The following is a 25,427-nucleotide window of genomic DNA, read 5'->3' as shown; positions in this document are numbered from 1 at the left end:
ACGCGACGGCCGGAGAGGGAGGGGCCGGTTGCCGGGCAACGGCCAATGGGGGGCGGGAGCGGCGTCCCTGGAAACGGAGCGGGATCCAGAGGGATCTGACCGGGATTAACCGGGATCGAGCGGGATCCAGAGGGTGAGCAGGGGCTGGACAGCCGCCATGGAGCAGGGCAGGGTGTGGGGGCGGCGCCCTGGAGCGGGCCGAGGTGCCGGCGGGGCCGTCCCCATTCCAGGGATGCGATCCCAAAAGGCCGGAGAGAGCCTGTGGGGTGTTAGTTGTTGGGTTTTTGGGGTTTGGATTGAAGGCACTTGAGACAGAAATTGGTGTTCGGACTCAGGTGTTTATTATTTCTTATTAGTAAAAAAGTCTCGTTACGGTGAGTTTGGCAGCTTTTTATTAGAAGGCACAAAATGGCCAACTATTGTAGTGGTGTTCACAGGGGTCCCAGGATGAGAGAAGAGACGAGGATCTGACTGCATGTTTAGAAGGCTGGTTTATTATTTTGTGATATATATTATATTAAAACTATACTAAAGGATTTCATCAGAAGGCTAGCAAGGAAAGGGAAAGAATAGAATGAATAGCAAAATCCTGACTGACCTGGTCTGACTGACCAGAGAGAGACACTGCTGGACTGTGATTGGCCATTAATTAGGAACAACTACATGAGACCAATCACAGATGCACCTGTTGCATTCCACAGCAGCAGATAATCATTGTTTACATTTTGTTCCTGAGGCCTCAGCTTCTCAGGAGAAAAAATCCTAAGGATTTTTCATAAAACATGTCTCTGACAAACTATCTCTTGTTACAAGGTCTTTTAAGACTAAACCATCCAATTAAGAGCTGACACTTAGATTATTTTCCTTTTTAACGTAATAACTTGTTATAAATGAATACTCCAATTTAATAATTAAGGAAATGTACTAAATTATCAAAGTATAAATTTGGAAAAAGCCACAAGCGTGTCGACTCTGAGCCAGACAATCAGTTTTGGGGAGACTCAGGATTTGGTCTCTATTGCACCAAAGTCCCTGTGGGTCTCTGAAATGTCATTTTGAAGGGCTCTGTTTTATACAGTCTTTTGGGCTCTGGAAGGGGGCTCTTTAGCATATTTTAGCATATTATCATAGTTGTTCTTTTTTGCTGCTGCGTTTCCTGGAAGCAGTGGATAATTCCTGGAATCCTGTCAGGTGAAAACTTCCTGGCATAAACTTCTGATGATGCCCATCAAATGCCTCCTGCTGGGGTCTTGTCAGACGAAAAAATCCCTTGAAATATACATCCCTAGAGACAGTGTCCTCCTGGTGTTTGAATCTCCATTCTTTATTTGTCCGACACTGGCTTGGTACACAAGATGCTGTGGTTTTAATTTTCCTTTAGCACAAATTATTGTATAACATAAATCACATAACTGATTCCAAAGAGCCTGCAATGTGGATTTTTCTGCCCAATTACAAAATGCCACCCAAACCCATGGAGAAGGAGGAAGAAGAAGCATGAAGAAGAAGCCCAGGACAACACCCTGTGCCCTCCATCTTGCTTCCATCCACGACATACTAAAAATCCCAAAATTTCTCACTAAGTGATTCACCTACACTGCTCTCTACAATCTATTTCACACTTTTGTGGATTCTAGTTTATCTTGAAGTCTAGGAAACTTTCTCCATGAATGAGGGTCAAAGTCAGTGCTCCCCTGGGGGTCAGGGCACCCCGGAGCAAACAGAGAAATATTCCCAGTGCTCTGGGTTTCCCCAGGAGCCCGCTGTAGTTTTGGGATGCCAGGAGCAGCTGGGAGCATCAGGGAAAGGCTGAACGCCCCCTCAGGTCAGGGACAGAGCTGATCCGCCCATGGATGGTGGGTGGGGTCAGAGGATGGACCGGGCTCGGCTCAGTGGTGGCCAAAAATGGGGCAGGAGGCAACAGAGAGAATCTGGGGCACGGGAAGTTCCAGGCTCCCATGGGAAGGGTTCACCCTCAGCCTGTAAAGGAACACTGGGACAGATTGCCCAGAGAGGCTGGGGAGTGTCCCTGGGTCACTGGAGGGTTGGTGACAGAACCAAATCCTCGTAACCCAGATGTGTTTCCTGGCCCTGAGCATCAATTCCCAAGATCTGGAGTGTATGTTATATGTTTGTTTTGTAAAATGTCATCATATCCAAATGCAATTTTGCATTCTTGAATTACATGGTGTGATCATGACTATGTACATCAGGATAAATCAGGTTTGGCACCTGTTTCATGGATATATTCTGGATTCACATGATAACTGGCATAAGCTTAAGAAACAGCTGGTTTTCTTTAGTCCTTTCCAGGGCAGCCTGTACTTACTCAGATGGCCATAGTGGATGAGGCTGGTTTCACATCTGACATGGTTAGGGTGGAGATTCCTGTCCCTTACTCCTTCCATGTGTCACTGACATGAGGTGCTGAAGCTGTTCTAGATCAAACACATGGAATCACAGTCACAGGATGGTTTAAAGAATCCAGTGTTCTCTCTTCAAGAGGAACAAAGACCAGGAGTCATGCTAAAAGACTTTATTTCTCAGTGCATTCTTTTTTTTTTTTTTAGGAAAATGACTGTCTGCCTTTTTATTTTTCTGTTTTAAAGATCACTGCTGGGAAAAATGACAGCTGGCTCTGTCTCAGCTCCTCAGATCATCCCACTTCGAATCCCACCTCCAGGGAAAGCTCAACGGGAAATAGACACAAATACTCTCATAGAAATAAAATCAGGTATGAACAAGAGTTTAACCCCACCTCAAACCTGTACTTATGTGTCCAGTTGAAATATTTGGCCTTTATACTTTTTTTCACATTTAATCATGATGTTTGGAGTGTGCATTTAAGGAACTTATAAAATTGACCAGCAGGTTTGATGCACCAAATATACTTGCATGTAATTTAATGCATCCAAACAATATTACTGACATAAAAAGTATATGTGTTAGCTGTCTTAATTGCTTCCAAGGCCAAACTTTTAAGCTGTTGCATTTGGCTTTGACTGCAAAAATAGTGCTTGAAAGAATCATGTGCCAGGCTCACTCCCAACATTGTCATTTCAATTTTTGAATTGTCACCTTTTGCTGTGGCAGAAAATACCCTTTCTGTCATTGGAATGGACAAGCTGCTGCAATGTTTGCAATGCAAAATCATTTCACAGATACTTTGCTGTCAGAAATATTGCTTACAATGAAATTGCTTTTGTTGAGTAACTGATACTTCATGGGAGAAACAATTTTGATCCCAAACATTCGGTCACTTATGGAACTGCTTTATTTTCTTTGTGTGACAAAAATCAAGCACATTAGTGAGTACTTTGTTTTTCCAAGGTTGCCTACAGTCTGAGGAATTAATTTTTCTGTTTCTTTCAGATACACCTGAGGCCTCTATTTATTACACTTTAGATGGAAGTAAACCAGAGCTCATTAGGAAACCTGGCTATGGGCCATATAACACCTTGGAGTATAAGGGTCCTATCATATTACCAGAGGGGAGAATAATGGTCAAGGCCCTGGCAGTTACAAAGTGAGTATCCTGTTTTGGTTTATTTTAGTCCTGTTTTAGCAAGGGACAGACATCTCTGTGTTGTTTAAAGCACTCCATACCCTGCAGGTGAGAGATGAGCCTTTCCTCAGGCAGTTTGCAGTCTAAATGATCCTCATGAATGGCACTGACTTGGCTTTCTCAGGATAATTTTTATCCATTAAAATGGATGTCCATGTTTTGTGTGGTTGGATAACCTCTTGGGTGTTATCTCCTGGACTCTGGGTGTCCAATGATCCCAGAGGCTGTGGGTGAGAAGCTGATGTACTGTCCTGAGAGCTCCTCCCTGGGAGTGTGACCATCAGAAACACCAGAGAAACCAGGCTGGTGTTTCTGGGGTCATCCAGTGGTTCTGTGGATTTATAGAAGCTGGTCTTCCCAGGAATTTGCTTCATTTCTCCCAAGGGATCACAGAACCTCACAGCTTAAGTACAACATTAGGTGAAGCAAAAATACAATACATTGAAAGAAAACTGGATTTTACTGCACAACCACTGACTTTGTCCAAAATAGCTTCATGCTTAGAGACAGAGAGAGGACACATCAGTTCTCTGTCTGTACTGTATTGCTTTATCTTTTATTTCCAAGGGAGCAGGAGCTTCCACTCCACTTGGAGATTTGTGTTTGCTGTTCCCTTTAGCAGCACCTGCAGCCAGCCTGTGCTTGTGCGTGCACTGCAATAACAACTTTATATAACACACAAAACCTAGGCCTAGGTTTATTTTCTTGCCATCACTGCCTGGATTAACACTTGTTTACAGTCTGCTTATACTAAGACATTTTCAGAGATTCACAATAATAACAATAAATCATGCAAGAGTAATTTGGACAGGGCTGTTCCACCTAATAAGCCACATCCATCAGAGATTTTCTTGTTGCAGCACACAGGTCTGTGGCAGGTTCTTAGCTTTGTGAATACTAATTTTCAGGGACTACAGAGAGAGTTCAGTTGTGACAAAGGTGTTTGTGGTAGAGTACCAGCAACCAAACTTCCTTTTTCCTGTTGAAGATGATGACAAGAATTTCCTAAAAGATATGGCCACACAGGTAAGTTTTGGAAATTGTAACCCCTTGTGTATAAAATACTGTATATATGATATTATTTAGATATTAGGCTTTGACTGCCAGTTTTATTTACATATCTTATTTTCTCTTTTTGCACATCTTTGCTGCTTTGATCCTTTTTGTAATATTAAAATTAAGCTTTTAACATACTTGCTTTGAAAATAAATACCTTAAGGATGTACTTTTAAATTTTTAACAAATAACTATAGCAAGAGAGGATTAGAGCAAAAGCAAAAGTTTTATTTGAAATTCAAATGGAATTACATTTTAGAATAAGGAAGGTGGAACATTTACTACAAAACCTAAGAAGAATAGACTGAATGTGGAAATCAAGCCTGCCTGGGATGAAACAACCCAAGACCTTCAAGGTAAGTACCACTTCATAAAACTGAGATAGTCTTCTGTTCTAGCAGAAAATAGCATAGAGTTTTCCTCTTGTACCACTTGTAAAATGTGGGTAATTTCAAAACCCTCTCAGAAGACAGAACATCCTCTGGAAAGTCCAGTTTGGATTGCTCAACACTGCAAATAGAGAACAAAATTTACCTTCCATACATTTCACATGACTTCCTAAAAACATATTAAAATGTCATTCATTTCTCAGCAGCACAACAAGGCCCTGTCTCTATTTCCCTTTGTGCCAGAAGATGCTGTTAACTTGATGGGATTGCAAATCCTTTACAGAGTTTCTTTACTGATGTTTGCTTGCAACAAGATTCCAAAATAAAAACACTGAGCAGAAGTGAAAGCTTCACCCAGATTTTCTCTGTAGATAAAGTCTCTTATTCCATGGCAACAGCAATGGGACTGTTTTAGAGCAGGTAATTGTATTAATGTTTACTCATTAATTTACTCTCAGGAGCTGGGGTTTTTTTACCATGCAGGAAGGAAGAAAACTGTAAATAAATTAAAACACAAAAGTCATCTCTGTCAGAGAGGTGTGGGGTTTCTTCTAGTTCCATTTCCTGTAATTCCATGCAGCTTATTTGAACCCAAAATGTGGAGGCCAAATATGTTTTTAATTATGCTTAAATAGAGTATGTAACATTCCTGTTCAGATATACATTAACTGAAGCATGGAGTGAGTGACAGTGGAATAACAGGATTGTAATTTTTATCTTGGAAACAGACAGAAAGCCTTCTCAAAGATCCCCTCAAGGACCTCAGCTCCTTGCCAGTGGTTTGGGAGCCACAGAGCACAGAGAGGAATCCACCTCAGCACAACCAATGGAATTATTACAGGTGAGAAAAGGGGTAAGCTGAAGAAAACTTTGCAAGGCTGTCATAAGGACAGAGGTCTAAAAAAAGGAGAAGGTGAAGATTTGTGATCTCTCTCAGCTATTAATGCCTTTGCCTGGATTCTACAGTCCTGATTTAAATGTAATGGTAATGATGCACTGGAATAGGAATACCCAAAGCAGGACATAGTTGTCAGCATGGACAAAACCAGGCAAAGGAAATCAGCACTGACTGCATCTCTACTAATTATTTTATAATACATTCCTGAATCTGCAGTTAGCAAATACTTACTGCTGTTTGTTGGCAAGTTAATATTTAAAATTCAATATTCAGTAATGCTGTGGTGGATGTAGCAAGGCATTGATTTATTTTTACTGGAAGAAGCCATGGGTCCTTAATTCAGCTAATGGGGGAATCAAGAATGGTAGATACTCTTCAAAGTAGTGCACTTCAGTGCAGTTTATTTCAAATTGCATCACTAGCTGCTTTTTCTATCTTTCTATGCATTTTGCAAATATTTCCTTACTAAAGCATAAAGAATTACCTCTATTTCAGTTTGCAAGTTCCTCTGCAGTGACTAGCCAGAAAAGCTTAGCAAGCACACACGTGTCAAGGATCCAGAGTGAAACAGATTTCCTTAAGTAAGTGGCTTCTCCTTTTAACATACTTGTCCTTTGGAAAAATATCTGATCCTTTTGCAACCAAGCTGATAATACTGTGGGCTTCTATAAAAATAAGGAAGGCAAAGACAGACACTGGGTCATAGCTACAGAGTATAATCTAGATAGGACTTTGAAAATTCTGTTTCTTAAATGTAGTTTTCAACTGTCAGTTATCAGCTGTCTTATCACCCCTTAAAAAAAGCTCCTAACACCCATAGAATCAGAGGATAAACTGTCTTTTCAAATTATAGTACACCCTCAGTGCTGTAGGTGAACACTGCTCACTGGAGTAGTCTCACAGAACATTAACGCTTATCAGGATTGAAAAAGTTCTGTGATCTACATCAGTGGCTCCCCGTGGTGCAGCAGTGAGGCCTGACAGACACAGACTGCCTGTCTGGAGACCTGTTTACCTCCCATCATGAGGAGGAAAGTATGAAACTCCATAGAAGCCAGACTGTCAGAACCCAGGACATCCCTCTGGCTGTCCTGGATGGCTCGAGCCCCTGCCAGGGGGCTCAGAGACCTTGGCACAGAGCCCAAGACCCCTGTGCCTTTGATCTTGACCCATGGAAAAAATGACCAACCTTGTATGAGGATTTACAAGCCACCAAAGTTTAAGTAGAATGATAGTTAGTTTGTCACAGGGTGAAAAGTAGAATTTTGGGGTTTTAGAATGGGGGCTCAGGGTCCCAAGATGGAGGAATTTGGGTATGCCTTGCCCTTTTTTCTCCTTCTTCCAAGCCTCCATCCTCTGGGTGATGGTAGCACCTTTGGATTGGTTTAGAGTAGAACACACTGTCTAACATAGGTGATAGCTATTGGGAAATTATTGTAAATAACGTACACACAGTTTTTAGTATAAAAAGATAACATCACCTCTGAAGGTGGTCAGTGTGCCACTGACTGACCTGCTGAACAGACCTCAGCAGGCCAGGGAAAGAATGTTATAGATAACAGCAAATAAACAACCTTGAGAACCAGAACAGAAGAATCCTTTGGCTACTGGGCTGGCAAAAGAGACTGGTACATCTCGGGGTCATCATGACCACAGAGACCCCCAAGACCAGTCAGCTTTCTACCTTGCAAAGCTGTTTGGAGTTCAAACCTCCATATCATGGATGTTGGGGCATGGTGTGGTGTTCCACCACTGCTGAGAAATCAGCAGCCTAAGTCCTGTCACAGCCAATTGCAGATTATTCATTATTATGCAGCAGTGCAATCCCAAACCCAGCTCAGCCAGTTTGCTTTATTTTCAGATGTGCACATTGCTCTGCCCCTCGCCTGTCTGAGCCCTTGGCTCACTTCTGCCAGAAATGTGGATCTCCTGTCCCCCCTGTGCCATTCCAGCGCTTCCCAGTCCCCGAAGGAACACAGGTCAGCAAAACATCACAGCAGTCCACACATCATCCTTGCAAAGAACAGCAGCCTCTGCAAGTTACACAGTCAGTGCTGGCAAACCTGTTACCTACTCCCACTTTCATTTCAAAGTTCTGCTCTAATTGCTTTGTTCTGCTCAATACCTTTAGCACTGGACCAATTAAATTCTCCAACAATGGGTGAAATTGATTTTTTCAAGGGCCATGTATTCTAATAAGGAAAACAAAGAAAAAGTAAATTATTTGCCTGTGTCAGGAAATACTACCAGACTGAAACTTTAAATGGTGGCATGTGTGGGCATACGCACCAAGTTTTTGGAGTGGTGTGTGTAACTGTCTTCTCTAAGCTCTTCCCAAGACTGATCTAACAAGTCAGTGGTGTGTTTCCCTTCCTGTATCATCAGAAAGTTTTCTGGTCTGGGAAATGCTGTAGTTTTAAGTAATGACTGAGATTCACCACCTCCTTAGATTAGGTTCATAATTAGGAGAATTTCAGTTACCTTTGTGAAGTGAGTGACAGTGGAATAATATGATTGTAATTTCCTGGAAACAGAAAGAAAGCCTTCTCACAGGTCCCCTCAAGAACCACAGCACCTTGCCAGTCCTACTATATTTTATACTATCATTTTCATTTTATTGAAAATTACTTTAGTACTTTTCTGTCATTCACTTTCCAGATGTCTTAATACTTTCTCAGTATGACCCTTTGATCTTTAAGGTCAGTATCAGCATCAATTGCAGTCAACTGCTATGTTTCCAATGACCTTGCTGCTGATGTAGACTCCAGATAGGAAAATACTGAAATCTCATGATGACCTTAATGATCTCATTGTGGTCCTTAACATAACTGTGAGGTGGCTTTTCCTTCAGATGGCACCGTGCCTTGAATGCAGACATCTTGTGCCAATGAATACACCCACTTGCATTATCTGTGAGGCACCAATAGCACCACAGCTGCAGCCCCAAAACAGCATCTGCATAAAGGTAATTGAGAATAAGAAAAAAAAAATAATGATTTAACTCCTGGCATGCATTTTTCTAACAGATGACTTCATTACAAATATTTTGATCCAACCCGGCTTTGTATTTACATTTACAACCCAGCTTTGTAATTACATTATGGACAGCTTTAAGAGTTAGTGGGATTTAAAACAGCTTGAATGGAAAAAAGGATTAAGGATTCCCCAGTACAAGAAAGACATGGACATACTGCCCTTGAGAAGGAAGAAGCAGCAGAGGCAATGTGTGATGAGCTGACCTTAACCCCCGTTTCCCTGTGCTGCTGAGGAGGGCAGGAGACAGAGAATCAGGAGGAAAATTAAGTCCAGGAAGGAGGGAGGAGTTGGGGGAAGGTGTTTTTTGAGATTTGGTTGATTCCTTATTTTTCTACTCTGATTTCATTGGTAATAAATTCAGTAAGTTTACCCAAGATGAGTCTGTTTTTCCCCTTATAGTCATCAGTGAGTAATCTCTCCCTGCCCTTAAACTCATGAGCCTTTCATTATATTTTCTCTTCTCTGTCCAGCTGAGGAGGGGAGTATTAGAACAGCTTTGGTGGGCACCTGGTCTTCTGCCAGGGTCAACTCACCACCAGAGGGCTTTTAAGGCACCACATAGTATTATGGTATTAAATTATTATTAATAATGGTCTATGCAGATACTGGGCTGTCTGGTTTTTGTGAGGATAGTGACTAGCAAACTGAAACCAGAGTATACAAAGACCTGGAGATACTGAATCTCCTGAGGAAACTGTACCATAATTTTTTTAAAATAGTCCCCATGTGATGAGGGACAACATGGCCTGACTAAAGTGTGAAACAGCTCAGACTTGAAGGACATCCTCTATCTGCAGGGCTGAATAACCACAGCATTTTGTAATATCAAGGCTTCTTCTCTTTTTGTTGACATTTTTCAAATACTCTGTGAAATGTGTTTTCTCTCTGTTTAAAAGGGCAAAGTCATTTGTCAGGTGTGTGGCACAGGGAATCCTCTTCACCATAAGCACTGTGCAACTTGTGAGAGCAAACTGCCTGAAGTACAGATGGTAAGGCTTCAGTCACACTGGGTGAGTCAAACCACAGCACAACATCCTTCATCTCTGAAACCTGAAGTACCAAAGCAGAGATTCTCTTCCCAATGTGACATTTAAGCCCAATCCTCCCACAGAAGCTCCACCACAAATGTCCAATTAAACATGAGTGTCTCATGTACCTTCAAGTTTCTGACATGGAAGTCAGGATTGTGAACGCCCTTGAGAAAGCTCAGAATGCTCTTAGAAAATGCATAGTCTTGATTCCAAGGGAGTCTTATTTGTGTCCACATTACTTCCAATTGCAATGGATAACTTGAGTATATGCATCAGGAACAACATTCACACTGATTTCAGTTATTTTCTGAAAATAGACTAGGCTTTTGCATTATTTTTCATATCTCCACTTTTACATTATTTTTCTTATCTCCACTTGCTGCTTCTCCTACATGCATACAGCTAGCATGCTTGTATTTGGCTGTGACTCTGCACAGAGGTGAGAAAAGCACTGAAATATTACCCTAAAATTGCTCTGTTTCAACTCCCCATTTAGCTTGGTTCCTTAGAAGAATTTTATTTTCAGTTCTAAAAAAATCTTGTATGAAAAATGTCTGGTACATTTTACTTCTCCATGTTGTGGTAAATACAAAAATGATAGGACAAGAATGGTTTGCAAGTTAAAATCTTCTGATTATAATTATTAATATCCTGAGTTCTAAAACTGTCCATAGCTAGAGGCAAAAGTCTCTTGTATAGCCACATGAGTGTCATTTCAAAGTGAATTTCAGCAGGATTCTGTACTTACCTAAGATAAATGTATGTTTGGCTGCTTCACTGAATGCAGAAATGTGTGTAGATAATATGTAGCTGCATATGTAGTTAGGCATATGACTCAAATGTGAGACCTGTATTAGCTGAGAAACTTAAATGTTTACTAAGAATTATTAATAGTAATCAGAAATTTGCTAATAATAGTGGTGAATTAGTGATAAATAGTATTTTTAATAATAGTAATAATGCTGATATCATTATGAATGGCTATTAAATAATTTCTATTTAGAACATATTTAGACTTGTGTTTTTCTAAATTTTATTTTCCAGCTGAACCCCCAAATTGCATTGTTCAAATTGCAATGCAGGCCACAGATTAAAACAGGGCTATTTTGTGTTTGCTTACTTGCTGTTATGGTGTAATCAAAATAATTTTCCTTGGCTTCTGTCCCCTATCCATATTCCTGACTTGTAGAGAAAATAAACTGCATAAGCCTTAAGGCAAAACCTAACAAAATATTTTTAAGTCCTAACTGGGATCTGTACTTAAGCTCTGGAAGTTTCAGATGAAAAACCTGTTTTGCTTACTCATAGAAGTTAATTGTAGAAAAGTTGGGTAATACATAATTTGCACAAGGCAAAAGAGTGCAAAAAAATATTTATGCAGCAAATTCCAAACTGTGAGGAAACTCTTTGCCTGAACACATTCTCCCTGCCATACTACTAAAAAGAAAGGTACAAGGAAAACTGTGTGTTGGATTTGGAAATGCAAGTTTGTCAGTACAGAAGCCTCCATCTTAATTTCATCTGGACTTATACATAGAGCCCTATTAATAAATACTCAGTTTAAAAGCACACTATTTTTTAGTGCTAGTTCTGCTAAAAATATTTTCAAATTAATTGATGCTACATTTTACTGTGTTTTCGTAATAAAAGTTATAGGTTAGATCCAAGTCACTCTAAGCTGCAAGAGTTCCTTTAGGCTGAATATTACTTGATGTTGCCAGAGCAGCTTGCTCTCCTCTTTCCCCTTATGAGGCTGGTGGACTTTCCTTCACGAGGAGCATTTTGTGCCTAATGCTTTTTTTGTTTCATCAGCCCCCGTTTGGAGGAGACTCGTGCCCGGCTCTGCAGGGGCAGCCAGGGCAGACGGCTCCGTGCTCCAAGTGCGGCGGCGTGAACCAGAGCGACGCCCGCTTCTGTGCCTGGTGTGGGGCCAAGGCACGTGCTCCTGCTGCCTGTGGGGACAGTCCTGGGGCTGCTTCTCTGCTGCAGTGCCACACTGCTCTGTGCTAAGCTCCTGCCAGTCAGTAAACACTGTTCTCATCGAGATACTTGCTTAGAGCAGAGAGGATTGGGTGTGGAAAAATGATCGGCGTAGATGACGTCCTGACCCCACATCAGTCTGTGACACCAGGGTTTAGGGCTGCAAACAAATTATCATGGGTCAACAGGCACCAGGTCATTGCATCAGCTGAGATGCAACAGCCCTGTGCTCAGGCAAAGTAACTTCAGTATCAAAGGTTAAAGTACAGGCTGACCCAATGCAAGTTTTCCCATAACAGCTCTGGGCTATAATCACCTCACAGGCAATTACCAGATATGAGATGATGCATGCAATTGTTTTGACTGAAGGCCTCCTTAACTTCAGTAAGAACAAGTACTTAACTGCTGCTCAGTAGAGTTACAAGTCACTGTAAACAATTTCCCCTTGTACAGTGCTTCTACCAAAGATCAGACTCAATGAGAATTTATTCTCTGTGAGCTGAATGCACATAAAATTTGAAACACTTCCCTATATGCATAAATAACCATTAGTCCTGTACTGTACTAGGGCACCCAGGGTGGTACTTTACTTCCTTTTAATTTATTCCTCTGCCCTTATCATTCCTGAGTCATTCATCCTATGCTTCTCTAGTGACAAATGTTGCAATAAACTTTCCAGCCTGGACCTCCTCCATCCTACTTTACTTGTTCCAAGTGTGGGACCAGCAACCAGCCCTATGCTCGCTTCTGTGTGTGCTGTGGTGTCTACATAGAGCCCCCATCCAGACAGAGCTCTCCTGGCACTCCCATGGACCGTGGGGACCCCCTGGCATCCTCCCAGGTAGGACACACAAAGCCAGGTTTGAACTCAGCGAGAGGCTGCTCCACTGGGGGGATGGATCAGCACAGCTCCATTCCTTGGGAATGGGAATTCCATTTCCTTGGGACAATGCTGTGGGCTGGGAGCACAAGGAGGGCAAAAATGTTTGTTTTGCTTTCTGCTGAAAAGCAGCCTCAGCCCAAGACCTCAATCCAGCCTTCGTAAATGGCAAAGTGAGAAACAGCCAGCATTTCAAAAGTCTTAGCTCTTCATGTAGTTTTATCTTACTGGCTGTGAATTATTTATGGTCTGCTAATACAAGGTATTCTTCCACACAAATGTAGTAGTTGTTTTTAAACTGTTTTAAGACAGAGCCCAATACCTAACAAGGCCAGCTTTTGCCCTACAAAAGCATCTCTGGCAATCATGAAGAATTTTAATTTTGCTTGAATATTTGTGATAAGTTGCATTGTTGTTACAGACCATGCACTAATTAAAATTTAAAAATTGTTAATTATTCTTCTTGGTAGCTTTTTCATTCCCTTACAGTTTGGTGCTCTGGTCAGTTATGCTTGTAAGCCATTGAATTATATCTATATTACTTATATTTTCCCTTCTCCTCCACCCCTCTCAGGCAAAATTATTACAAGCTCAAGTTGCCTGGCAAACTTGTCCTGTTTCCTTGCCCAAATCAAGGGCACAACTAACAGAAAGAGAAGATAAAGGAACCCAAACCATTGGACTTTTTTACCCATCCAGCAAACTGTTGGAAAAGAAGGAGCTTGAGCTGATTTCACAAAAAGAAAAGGTGGAAAAGATGAGTGATCATAAGCCTCTCCTGACAGCCATAAGTCCTGGAAAAGGTTAGAAGTTCTGAGTTTATGATTTCTAAACAATTTATGACCTTGCTTTTTTTTCTTGAAAGTATTATAGTGTATGGAATGTGGCATCAATGGAACACTGATTCACATCTTTAAAAGTCTGTGTTTCCACCAGCCACTTGTAAATGCACTGCCTTAGAATTCAATCACTGATCTCCACCAATACCTAAAATAAAGCTATCATCAATATCAAAATTTGGGTTACTGAGCCCTGTGCAGCCTTACTGAATTGGTAGCACTTTGATTTCTTCAGATGCCACAAGACTGGAGGCAGGTGTCCTGTATGAGAATTGGAAACCACTGAACAGCTCCCAGTTCCCAGCAGCCTCCCCAGCCCCTGCCATGTGAACTTCTGGCAGAGCTGTGATGGCACCTGCAGGGATACTGATAAACAAAACTCTGAGGCACAGAGGGTCAGAGCTCTTAAAAATATGATGAAGCTCATCTACATGAGCAACTTATTTGGAGTGTTGCTGTGGAATAACTTATAGAAGCTTCAGAAGCAAAGAAAACTGAACTAGAGGAAGGGATTCATAATAGGATTATAAACACATCACTCATTGAAGAGCCTTTCCTCTCACACACTACAGTAGGAGCAGTATCAGTAGTGCTGACAACTTTCTTTCACAGTGAGTTTTGTGGTCTCTTTGTCTTGTCATCTTATCATAAATCTCCCATACCTTCTCAATGGTGTCTCATGGGCAGCTCCTCACAGCACTGGCTCCTTCTTCACAGCACAGCCAACAAACTCCAGCACTCTCCTCACCCAGCTAACCCACCCTTCTATAGCACTCATCATTATTGGACACAGCTGTGGCCTAAAGGGGCCTGTTCCTCATCTTTGGTGATTAGTACAGCTGCAACTCCTCAGGTGTGAGACTACCTTCTGTGCTATTCTCTTACATTCTATCCCTCCACAACTTTGTTCTTTGTGGAATCACTTGGCTGCTTGCTGTCATTAAATGCTTGCCATTTTTAGAGGTTTTAGTTTTACGATCCTGAGAAATCTTGAGCTTTCTGGATCCCAAACCCTTGAAGACAGTCAGTATTAATTAGGGATCTAATAAATGGCTCAGTGGGCAAAATTGTCTTTAATCTCACAGGGCAGTCCAGCTGGGCAATCCACAGGATTAATTAATTTTAAATCATTACAGCACCAAACCCTGGTTTAGAGGAGCAGTTACTCTTTTGGATCCACTTTCTCATCTAGCTCTCTTCAGCAATCAGATGATCAACCCCTCAGGCTGTTACCAGAATTAATTTTCTATTGGGTAGTAAAAGTTGGTAATGAATGTTAGAAATTCCTCTTTTGACTCTATGTGTCTGTATTCAGATGGCCTCTAATTCTCAAAATAATCTGGGGAAATCTGTTTTCCTCCTCCCTTCCTCTGAAATGTGACATGTTCTCTTAGGCATCACTGTAGGAAATACTTGACTCAACATGTCAAGGAGCTTAATTTAGTCAGAAATAAAACAGGATTAGCTCCTAATAGTGCAAAGAAAACAGCAAAGTCACACTGAATATTTGTATATCTTCGTCAGAAACACAGCTCTTGACTTGTGAGTGAGAACTGCTGTCACTGGGAAAGGTTGGGCAGAAATTCTGAGCTGCTTTTGAATTCTTTTGACTTTTACCCACTTAGCAGAGGTAACTTTGTTGAAGTTGCACTGTGTAATGTATTCTCCTTTAGATCCTGCCAAGGACTGAGGAGCTAATTTCATTCCATAAATCAATAAATGTCTCTTACAGTCAGTTCATGCTGAGTCGTATACATGGCTTGAAACTATCTGTATCAACAAGACCATGCACTATCACCCAGGAAAATCTTGTTTATTTATGTCAAATATGACAATTAGTTCTTCAATTAAAATAGGATCAGACATTTGATATTCAAGTTTTTAAATACAAGCAATTAAATAAAATGGTGGAGGTTATTATTTCTTGACCCTATCAACTATTAACTAACCTTTTTATGTGTGAAGATTAAAAAAAAAATTAAACAGTTAAGAAAGGGGCAAACAACAGCAGTACCAAACCACTAATCCTCTGGTGTATGCTGTATTTCTTTTATTTGCTGTACTTTCAGTCTGTTTTGAACAGGAACCAAGACATTTACCAGGTAAACATTACAAAGAACTTCCCTTTTCTACTCTAACAAAGGTTAAATCAGTGTGATATAGGTATAACGAGATCTAATAGAACATCAACCATGCAAGAATATGTTCCTGACCATCTGGATTTTTTCAAATAAAATCTGGGGATCTGGGCTAGTTGTGAAGCACTTTATTGCAAATAATACTGACTTCTATGGAGAGATCACTCAGCAAGTAGTCTATTTTAGATGTTTTAAACACTGCTTTCAGCTTGTATTAGTGTTTGGGAACAATTTATGTTGTTCTGCGGATCCTTCTTTTTCTATTCATTTAAAGCTGCTTAACAAGTAAGATTTGTTGGTTTAGTTTGTCATAGCATCATTTGTCAACCTTGAGTCTTCTAAGCACAAAACTCCTTGTGCCTTTTCTTTATCTTGTAAAAGCCAGAGCAGCACTTTCCTTCTCGCTTGGTCTCTTTTCACTGTTTTAAGCTCCACTTAACATGAAGGAAAGGATAAGGTCAGAGCAGCTGCATTGTGTAAGTTAAATGATGTTACCAAGCCTACACAGTTTATTTACAACAAAATGAATCATGCTCTGTATTTACCATGAGGATGCTAAAAAAGAAAATCAGCCAGATCCTGAAAACAATCAGTTAAAAATGAGAACAAGTCCATTTGTTTTTTTCTCTGATGAAAACAAAATGTAGCTGTGGAATTGCCTGGACAGGAGATGCAAAAAGCTCTAAATGGTTTAAGATGAGTTTTTAATCCAGGCACATTCAGCCCCTCATGGTTTGTGCCTTCTATCAGCATAAAGGAATGCTGACTCTCTCCCAGCAATCCTGACAGGCAAAAGAGCAGCAATGCTTAAGCTTTTAATATGCTCTTACATACAGAATTGAAAGGAATTCATTTGGAGGATAATTTACACAGACCAAAATGTTGTGTATCCTGAGTTTCTGTGTTTGCAGTTTCCAGATTTGGATTATTGTTTCCTGTCAGTTATCCCAAATCAACTAAAAATCAGTTCAATAACACATAATTGCTTAATTGTAATATTTTACTTCTTTTCTTATGATCTGGAGTAGTGTGAGATTTTTCCCTTCACATAGAACCAGTTTTGACTGCTAAGGATCATTCCAAGACATGGCTTTGTTGTGAATAGAGGGCCCTAAGGGTGAATTATAACTACAGATAAAACAGTGTTTCACCTGGCTTTTTAGGGTATAACTTCCTTCTCATTTTCATTATTAGATGAATTTTCTAAATATTTTTATCCCAATGAAACTGTGCTATCTTTTAAATCTTCCATCACTTGACTAGAAGGAATGTTAATCACATTTAAGGATTTTTCTCCCTGTGAACAGGTTACTGGAGAAAACAGCTGGATCATGTTTGTGCTCATTTAAGAAGCTATGCCCAGAACAACCTTGAATTCAGAACACTGATTGGAGAACCTCAAATGGGAAAGGTAGGAAGGAGCTTGTGAGTAATATCTCCCTATGGAGGGTCATGAAAAGATTATTGTGGCTGCTACATAAACACTGGAAAAGTAAATGTCTCCCTTTTCTTTAGATGTTGATCTGTTTGTCATTTGTCTTGTTTGGTTGTTCCATTTTTTGGTTAGTCTTCTCCTAAAGACTTTTTTCTGCTTTTTTTCCAATGGCAATTTCTATTCTCTAACCTAAGAGCTGTAAGGGGAGTGAGAAATCCTTTGCTCAGCTGCTTTTATATGGTAAGAAGGTGGAAACCTTCTAGGACTCTTTCCTAAGGAATAGATACTCCAGTAGATACTTGCTATCTGATTTCTATATTCACTGAGACCTACTGTGCACCAGGATGTCCAGAAGCTGCAATGCAACTACAAGAGAATATCTGCTTAATAGAGTTGAGATACAGTCTATTGCAACTTATTTCCTCTGCTAGAGGATTCAAAGAATATAAAATTGCCTAGGGAAGGCTATTCCTGCTGCTTCTGGCCTTTTGTTAGTTTATTAGTTTATTATTTACTAAAAGCAGTGCCCCCAGAAGTAACAAATGGCTCAAAGCAGATGCCAACTATCTGGGTTTAATGCTGCTTTTTCAGTTTTTCATGTGGATTAGAAATATATTCAACCTTACCTCAAAATTCTTGACCAGCTGCAATATAATCTTCATTCCACCTCTTTACAATCCCCTGTGCACTCATTTTTGTATGACTTCCATAGACTTATTGCCAGCAGTACTGTCTCAAGGAATTGATACACAAAGGTACCAAAGTTTTAATACAGACTGATGTCACTAAAGCGGCCACCAGTTCTCCTGGATCTGGGAGTCCCAAGAACAACACAGCCTTTTATGCAGCTACAAAATCTCAGTGGAGAATGACTGAACTTCCATGAAATGCAGCCTTATGGCAGTTTTGGATTTCAGTTGTTATGAAATTTCCAGTTTCTCAAAACACACCTGCCCCTTTCTCATTGACATGGGAAGTGTTGGTACAATATCACAGGGAGGCAAAGGCCACATCTGTGATTTTGTGCATTGGCTGCACAAGAAACACCATCAGCAAGAATTATTCTTTAAAGTACTTCTGTGGGGTTTTTTTGCTAAGATATCCTAATGGCTGCTCTTTCCTTTTAGATCAATTGTGCCACCATCTCTGAAGATGACTATGAAGTCAGCATTACATTGAATTTTGCTGCTGTTAAAAAGGTCAGTTCAGGGGATGGGGCCTGTTGAGAGGCAGCTGATCTAAAGCTGTCACTAGAGCAGTGTAATGCTGATATATTTTAAATTCAGGTCTAAACAAGAAATGCTTTTGTTCAGAGGGTGTTAACTTACCTCTTCAGAGAAAATAATCTTTTTGTTTCTCTGTTGGAGCTGGATGAACAGGTATCTTTATCTGATTAAGCCAGACTTCATGGTTATGTTGCTATCATCTCACATTTTGTTGGTTTGCTATTAGTATTAACTGTCTTCTTTCAGCTGATGTTGTTTGATGATTCTAGCACCTCTTAGCCTTTGATCTCAGAACCTGCTTTCCTTCAGCCTGCAAAGTGTGCTCTTAAAAATTAAGCTTAGTAATTTGCAATAGTTTGGAGATAACTTTTGTCAGAGCTCCAGTTAGGTCTATTCAAAATCTGGAATCTCTATCTCAGGAATCACCATGTTCCAAAAATCACAACATCCTCATTTCCAGCTTTTCAAGATGAAAATCTACCATTTCAAAAATCCAAAATTCGCACTGCATCTCTTGTGTGGGATCTTGGAAAGCTTACCTTGCCATGTGAGGCCTGAAAAACTGTATCACATCATTTCAGAAGTGGAATTTCTCCAATGGTAGAAACACTTTCATTTAGATGAGAATCTTCATTTCATTAACTGAGGTTGTATCACTTTTTTTCTAAATCAAAAGAAATACCTAACACAAGGTTCAGAAAAAATTGCTACATAATTTTGCCTCAAAACAGAGTTTAATTACATATGATAAGGTCTTGTGGTAATTTGACACTGATATTCATAGCCTATGTATTTTCTCATAGGCAAGTGTTGTGCCACTAACATTATAGCAGCATTACATGATAATCTTAGTAACTGCCTGCATTTGATGATTCTACAGGATATTCATCCTAAGAGAGCAGTGAAGTTCAGCAATTACCTGAGTCCTGGAACAGAACTCACAGATGGACAGGATGGCAGTCAGACTAATTTTGGTGAGATTTTTTTTCCTCCCTGTCTTTACAGTAGACCATAAATAGAGCAGTGAAGAATACAGAAGTAGTGCTTGGAAGCTCAAACACAAAGGCAGGCAAACATTCTGTGCCTATTTAAGTTGGTCTTTTAAGTCTCAAAACATGTCCAAGTTGAGATTTAAGCAATGTACAGATGCTTTCAAAAATTCCTAGGAACTTGATCCCTGGAGAGCTGAGGAGAGCAGTGAACTGCAGCCACAGGTCACAGCAGTGCTTTTATTATAGCACTAAAACTTTAGATGTTTCACGTACTCTCTTACAAGAAGAACCATAAATATCAATATTATCTCTACTTCTGCGCTCTGCCAGGGACTGCCAGCTCTGGCACATTTGACAGAGATGAGAAATTATGAAATACATTCATGTAGAGATGTTGTTAAACTGCAATCTCCCACTGGTGTCAGTAACAGCTCAGCATTTTGGGCATCTCATTTTGGACTTAGGTTTTCATTAAATCAACCAGTTGTAAAGTCAGCATTACGATTCAGGAATTCCTATAGCATCATTTGACATATTTAATTCACATGTAAGATTCATCCACTTTGTGCTTCCAGTCTGAGGCTTGGCAAGAGGCAGTCACTGCACTGGGAGCTGTGCAAACCTTTTGTTAAAACCAGTTTGAACTGCAACAAGTATTTCATCACATTCTCATGTGGAAAACTGATAAATACTGCTTTGATTTTGGATAAATTATTTCCAGATCTCTGCTCCAAGTTCTAGTTAGGATACTAACTTTGCTTTGAATTAACACTTGTTTTCATTTCTGGTAGGCAGAGATGATCCTAATCTCTTCGATTCAAGAGGCAAAATAAAGAGAACCAAGTCAAAAACATTCATGGGACAGGAATCTAAGCTCTCTGTAAGTATCCTCTGCAAATACAGGAAAATAGATTCACAGAGCAGCACTAACATGCAGGAGGGCATCCAGGCATTAAAACAGAAAGGTTTTAATCCTGACTGGGGGCAGGGGATAAAAGTCCAACTTAATATAAAACCTAGACATTGGTAGTGACATTTAGTTCAGAACTGAAAATAACTAATTTATTTTTCTCAGAGTTTAATTAGATTTATTTCTCTCATTTTGAACCCTTTCAATTTTGACACTGCATTAGCCTAAGGACTGTTGCAGTGATTCTCTTACAGATTTTTTTCAGAAGCAACATCAAATGGAGGTATTGTCATCTTCCCTTAACTTTACAACATTTAACTCCACAGAGGCTAGTTTAATTCAAGAAGCAAGGATTCACTTCCCCTGGAGACCAAATTTCCTGAAGAACTGTCTACTAAAGGGATTGTCAGTAATGACATGGAAAATTTCAAAAGGGAAATGTACATTAATCTAAGCTTGGATCAGTCAGCCAACTCAACAGGTGGGAGAAGATACAGAGCTCTGTGATGAGTCCAGAGATAAAAATGCTTGGCCAAGTGACTGAGCTTTCAAAATAAGAAAAGGTTGAAAGCTGGGAAGAAATAAAAGGAAAAGGTTTTAGGTTTTGTTGTTTGTTTGTTAAGATTTAGTAAATTCACTGAAGCAAAACATACATATTTTTAAAACAAAATACTTCCACAAGTTCTGGAAGCTTCAAACTTTACTCCTAAACATGTAGCCATGTTTAATTTTACTGTGCTGAGCAGATCTTTGTAGAGCCCTGGAGAGCTGCATTGCCATAAAGTGAATAATTTGCAGACACACGTTGCTGAATGAAGACCTCAGTAGTGAGATATTAGCCAGGGTTACCCAACACTTGCTCAGGTTCAGAAAGACATTCCCAAAGAAGTCAGGGATTAGTAACTGAGGCTCAGATACATCAAATTCTTGCCACAGTGTGCATTTTGAACTTTCATTCCATGCAGAATCTGGCCCACTTACTTGTATTTTCCCTGTGTGAAATGTTCCTGGCTGTTGTGTCTCCACAGCCAGAGTCCAGACAGCTGCTGGATGAGCTGGGTCAAACTGGGAAAGGAAGAATCACCTTCATAGAACAGTTGCTCAGTGATGTAAGTAACACTTGCTGGAGTTTCCTTTTTCAACTCTTTGGCTGTCTACTGCATGAATATTAGCCTGGAATGCAACTTCAGCTTGATGATTAGGAGACAACAGCCTTGCAATACCAGGCTTCAGATTGAAAGAGCATTTAGAGAAGATGGAGCCTGTTTTACATTTACAGATGATCTCCCTAAATCTCTATTTGGTCAGTGGATAAGGCAGTCTTCTCTGGGTTTGTCAAAGCCAAACAAAAAAAAAAGTATTAGTTTTATAATTTATGATCATGTCCTCTGTATAGCAAAGGCAAGCATAATCTCTGTGTTTCTGCTCTGGGATCTGATTTGGCTACTGTTACACACATTAACTCTGGCTTTGAGCTAGGAGACAAACATTTTCAGAAAAAAGCAAAACAACACACTTTGAACCTCCCTCTGTCTTGAGCACAAAGCCCATTTGCCAACTTGAACTGGCCTAACACAAAAGCGAGGTGGAAGCTGAAGAATCTGTGTGGTTTTAGCAGCCCCCTTTGCCTGTGCTCTGTTCCAGGGAGCTGACCCCAACTCCCTGAGCCAGGAGGAGCTGCCCTGCCCTCACAGCTGCTGTCCTGAACAAGCACACAGGAGCCATCTCCCCTCTGGTGCAGAAAGGGGCTGACAGTCACCAGCAGTCAGGGCCGTAGTGAGTTCCGATCCTCTGCCTTGGCTCTTGCCAACTTTTAACAAAAGAAATCACACATGCTCCAGTTTCAGAGAGAACTAAACCCCATCTCTTCTCCACAAATATGTTCTTTCAAGGACACTATCCACACTCCGTCTTCCACTTGACAGCTTTGAAGATTTCTCTGTTATAAAAGCTGCTGTTCTATTCACTTCCTTCCTCCACCCACTTCAATTTAATGTGATAAACATCACCAAAGCCTAAACATCACACTTCCTATGTGTTCTCTACCCTCCTATTCATCTTCCTAAGTTTTATTTGCCAAGTTTCCTCAGGTAGTAAGTGCATTGCTCATTCCTCCTGTGCAGGCACAAGAACACAGCTCTCCACGAGGCAGTTCTGCTGGGACTGGAGGGAGAGGAGGGCATCCGAGCCCTGTTAGGGTAGGTACTGTGGCTGGGCCCAGAGCCTGCCCTGTGTCCCAGTGGGAAGCAGCATCCAGAAATTCCAAAGTTACTCCACATCAACATTCACCTACAAGCCACTTCATCATAAGTGCACTGAATTGAAGCAGTTTAAACCAATGTGTTCTGTATCTACAGCTGCAATGCAAGTGTGCAAAAGAAGAATGCAGCAGGGCACTCAGCGCTGGATTTGGCTGTTGCAGCTGGAGATAATAAGGTTATTTCCCTGTTCCAAGTAAGTGTGGATAGAGAGCACTGAACAAACTTATGTGACACGGGAACAGTGTTCTCATCAATGTGTTATTACAGCAAACTTAATCCCCAAATAAAGTTGAAGGTTCTTTGACTTTGGGAGCACCTGACCACGTGTGTCCAGTTCTGTCTACAGAATCCACGACCCTGGATCAGCTTGGGCCCTGTAACAGTCAGATAGTTTCTCCAAGATTCCCCCATTCCTTTCCAGCAGTTCAGAGCACAATTCCCCTCTGACTGCACTCTATCCTGCAAATTTTCTTTTCCTTTCGAAGCAAAGGGACAAACCAAACCTTCCCAGGCACAAACATATTTCAATGTCTCTGAAATGTCTGTAATGCCTGATGAACACTGACACTTGAGCAACAGCACTGCAAGCTGTAACTGATGAGCTTAATTTCCTTTTTGATGTTAAAACTGCAGCCCATTGCAGTAAAGGTCAGAGTCTTGTCCTCCAGAAAAATGAGTAAAACTACTTTGTTGTTCTGCCTTCAACTTTTATTTATAAATGCATCAACACGAGGCAGCAGCCAACTACAGACAGAAGTTTACAAGAATACCAGGCACACTAAGGTGTGGTATAACTCAATGTTATTAGCCACAATCCTAAATCCCTGAAGTATTTTTTAAACTCCTTCTCCTTTCTATGTCCCAAAGTATCTAAAAGCATCGATATATTCAGTACAAACATGGAAATGCACGTCAGCTCCTATGAGAAATACAAGTTTTAGCACCAGAACTACCAGTATCTCTATAAGACAGCAATACCTCTAAACAGGTAGATTTACCAAAAAAAAAAAAAAAAAAAGTAAACCCACAAATAATAATCCTTTAAAAACCAGCAGAAAAATTAGGAGAATCCTTGCAGAAAAAGATTTTGTATGCAGTGCATCAAACCCCAGGTACCTCCCAGACAGAGTGGGAGGAGTGAAGCAGAATTCCCTCTGCTTCTCAGGGACAGCCAGTCTGGAAGCAGCCTCAGGAAACACGGCCATTCAGTCACAGGGCACTGCCACAGCATGTGGACAAGACAGGTGTCACTGGCAACTATGAAGCTGCAGCAGTCTAGGCCAGATTCTTTATACTACAGCGCTGGATCTTGGCTCTATCTTCAACCTTGGTCATCTGCTGAGAAACCTCTTTTTTCTGCAAAGAGTAAAAATAATACGTTGTTACTGTCTACCACTAAGCGGAGTATCATTCAGCTTCGAGGAGGAAGCAGGATACATCCTACATAAAGCATGGGGCTGAGAACCAGGAAAGGGAACAGCGGCTGATGCAGCCCGAGCCTGGATGCAACAAAGCACTTTGCACAAAGCCTTGTGGCAAGGAACGAGGCCAGCTGAACAATTCAAAGCCAAGATGCCGTGTACGTACAAGTGCCTTTCTCGTACGCATTTTTTCCAGCTTCAGGAACTCCTGCACCGTCAGGTTAGGAGGTTCTTTCTGAAGAGAAAGAAAACCACAGGCCGCAGTGTGTTTTTTGTGCTCCTCCCTGAAAAGAGGCGAAAAGAAAGAGAAAATAAAAGAGGAGGCAGCAGCTCCCAGTGAGCCGCACGCTCTCCCTGCCGAGCCCCTCGGTTGCCGCCAGCGGCTGCCCCGGTACTCACAGCGGGTCGTCGTCGGGCTCCCAGCCCTCCAGCTCCTTGAGGCAGTAGAAGCACTGCGCCACGTCGGGGCTGTTCTCGCTGGGGCTGTGCACGAAGCCCGCCGCCGCCATCTGCGGGCACACGGGAGGCCGTCAGCGCCCGCCCGGCCCCGCTCCGCTCCCGCCGCCCCGGCCCCGCCGCCCCGGCCCCGCGCTCACCCGCTCGGGCGTGCAGGCGCAGCCCTCGGTGAAGGGCCAGTTGTGGAAGGTGGCGGCGCGGACGGAGTGGAAGTAGAGCCGCCACCCCTCGGGCAGCAGCTCCCGGCCCGCCATGGCCCCGTTCAAACGGCTGCGCGCGCGGGGCAGGGCGGGAGCGGGGCGGGCCCGCCGCCCTCACGGAGCCCTCAGGGCGCCCGCGCAGCCGGACCAAAGGAAGCCTTTTCCTTGTGGCAGCGAATCAGAGCTCGGGAAACAGTCGGGATTTGCTCCCCCGGTAGGAAAGGATGAGGTTCCGCCTTTATTGCTGGGACAGCCGTGCTTTGTTAGGCAGTGCTTGGCTCCTCGGGCAGCGCGGTGTTGGCTCCTCAAGCGCAGCTCGGGTGACCCAGCAGCCGGGCTCCCGAGGCACCAGAGGGAAGCAGAGGGCTGGAAACACCGTTTGTCCGCTTGTTTCACTGCGTACCTTAGAAGAACCTCACCCCTTGCAAAGCCACGGCTCCCACCCCGAGGATCTCTTCACTGCCTTTGAGGATCTGCGGTTAAACGAGGGACCTGGATAAAAGAAGGTGGCTGCAGCTCAGCAGGTGACACAGGGCTGTTATAACAGCGTTGTCACTTAGCAGTCCCTGAGGGACAAAGCCACAGAGCAAGGTGGTCCTCAAGATCTTCATGGTCACCTTTGAGAACACAATGCACAACCATGATCTTCTTCAGACTGCTTTGCATTTCCTAACTCTGTCTGGAAAGGAGGAGCTTGCTACGGCCTGTCTGTGT

At 41.7% G+C, this 25,427-nt stretch overlaps 2 protein-coding genes across 2 annotated transcripts; one reads left to right on the top strand and one right to left on the bottom strand.

Moving 5' to 3' along the window:
• The first annotated feature begins 59 nt into the window (after nt 1-59).
• Nucleotides 60-22,956, top strand: DZANK1 (double zinc ribbon and ankyrin repeat domains 1). The gene is given in 22 exon segments (XM_036379696.1): nt 60-133; nt 2,610-2,734; nt 3,373-3,526; nt 4,474-4,591; nt 4,881-4,977; nt 5,739-5,851; nt 6,404-6,489; nt 7,770-7,887; nt 8,760-8,873; nt 9,841-9,933; nt 11,788-11,910; nt 12,635-12,796; nt 13,410-13,638; nt 17,120-17,223; nt 18,375-18,446; nt 19,354-19,447; nt 20,257-20,345; nt 21,404-21,484; nt 22,020-22,055; nt 22,057-22,148; nt 22,499-22,573; nt 22,733-22,956. Coding segments are annotated over 21 exon segments (2,280 nt in total). The 5' UTR covers nt 60-133; nt 2,610-2,625; the 3' UTR covers nt 22,854-22,956.
• A 348-nt stretch (nt 22,957-23,304) lies between these two features.
• Nucleotides 23,305-25,377, bottom strand: BIRC5 (baculoviral IAP repeat containing 5). The gene is made up of 4 exons (XM_036379698.2): nt 24,654-25,377; nt 24,457-24,566; nt 24,224-24,341; nt 23,305-23,992 (listed from the first exon to the last, which is right to left on the bottom strand). The coding sequence occupies exons 1-4, from the start codon at nt 24,765-24,767 to the stop codon at nt 23,912-23,914; spliced, it is 423 nt and encodes a 140-aa protein (XP_036235591.1). The 5' UTR covers nt 24,768-25,377; the 3' UTR covers nt 23,305-23,911.
• Nucleotides 25,378-25,427: the final 50 nt, after the last annotated feature.

The sequence above is a fragment of the Molothrus ater genome, chromosome 3 (assembly GCF_012460135.2).
Source record: "Molothrus ater isolate BHLD 08-10-18 breed brown headed cowbird chromosome 3, BPBGC_Mater_1.1, whole genome shotgun sequence".
Classification (NCBI taxonomy): Eukaryota; Metazoa; Chordata; class Aves; order Passeriformes; family Icteridae; genus Molothrus; species Molothrus ater.
Note: the sequence above shows the minus strand (reverse complement) of the source record. Positions and strands in the feature narration are given on the sequence as shown.

Coding starts and splice junctions, on each gene's coding strand:
- BIRC5 (XM_036379698.2), bottom strand. CDS start 24,767: ATGGCGGGCCGGGAGCTGCTGCCCGAGGGGTGGCGGCTCTACTTCCAC. Junction 24,567..24,653: donor GCGCCTGCACGCCCGAGCGG/GTGAGCGCGGGG, acceptor GTGTGCCCGCAG/ATGGCGGCGGCGGGCTTCGT. Junction 24,342..24,456: donor GAGCCCGACGACGACCCGCT/GTGAGTACCGGG, acceptor GCCTCTTTTCAG/GGAGGAGCACAAAAAACACA.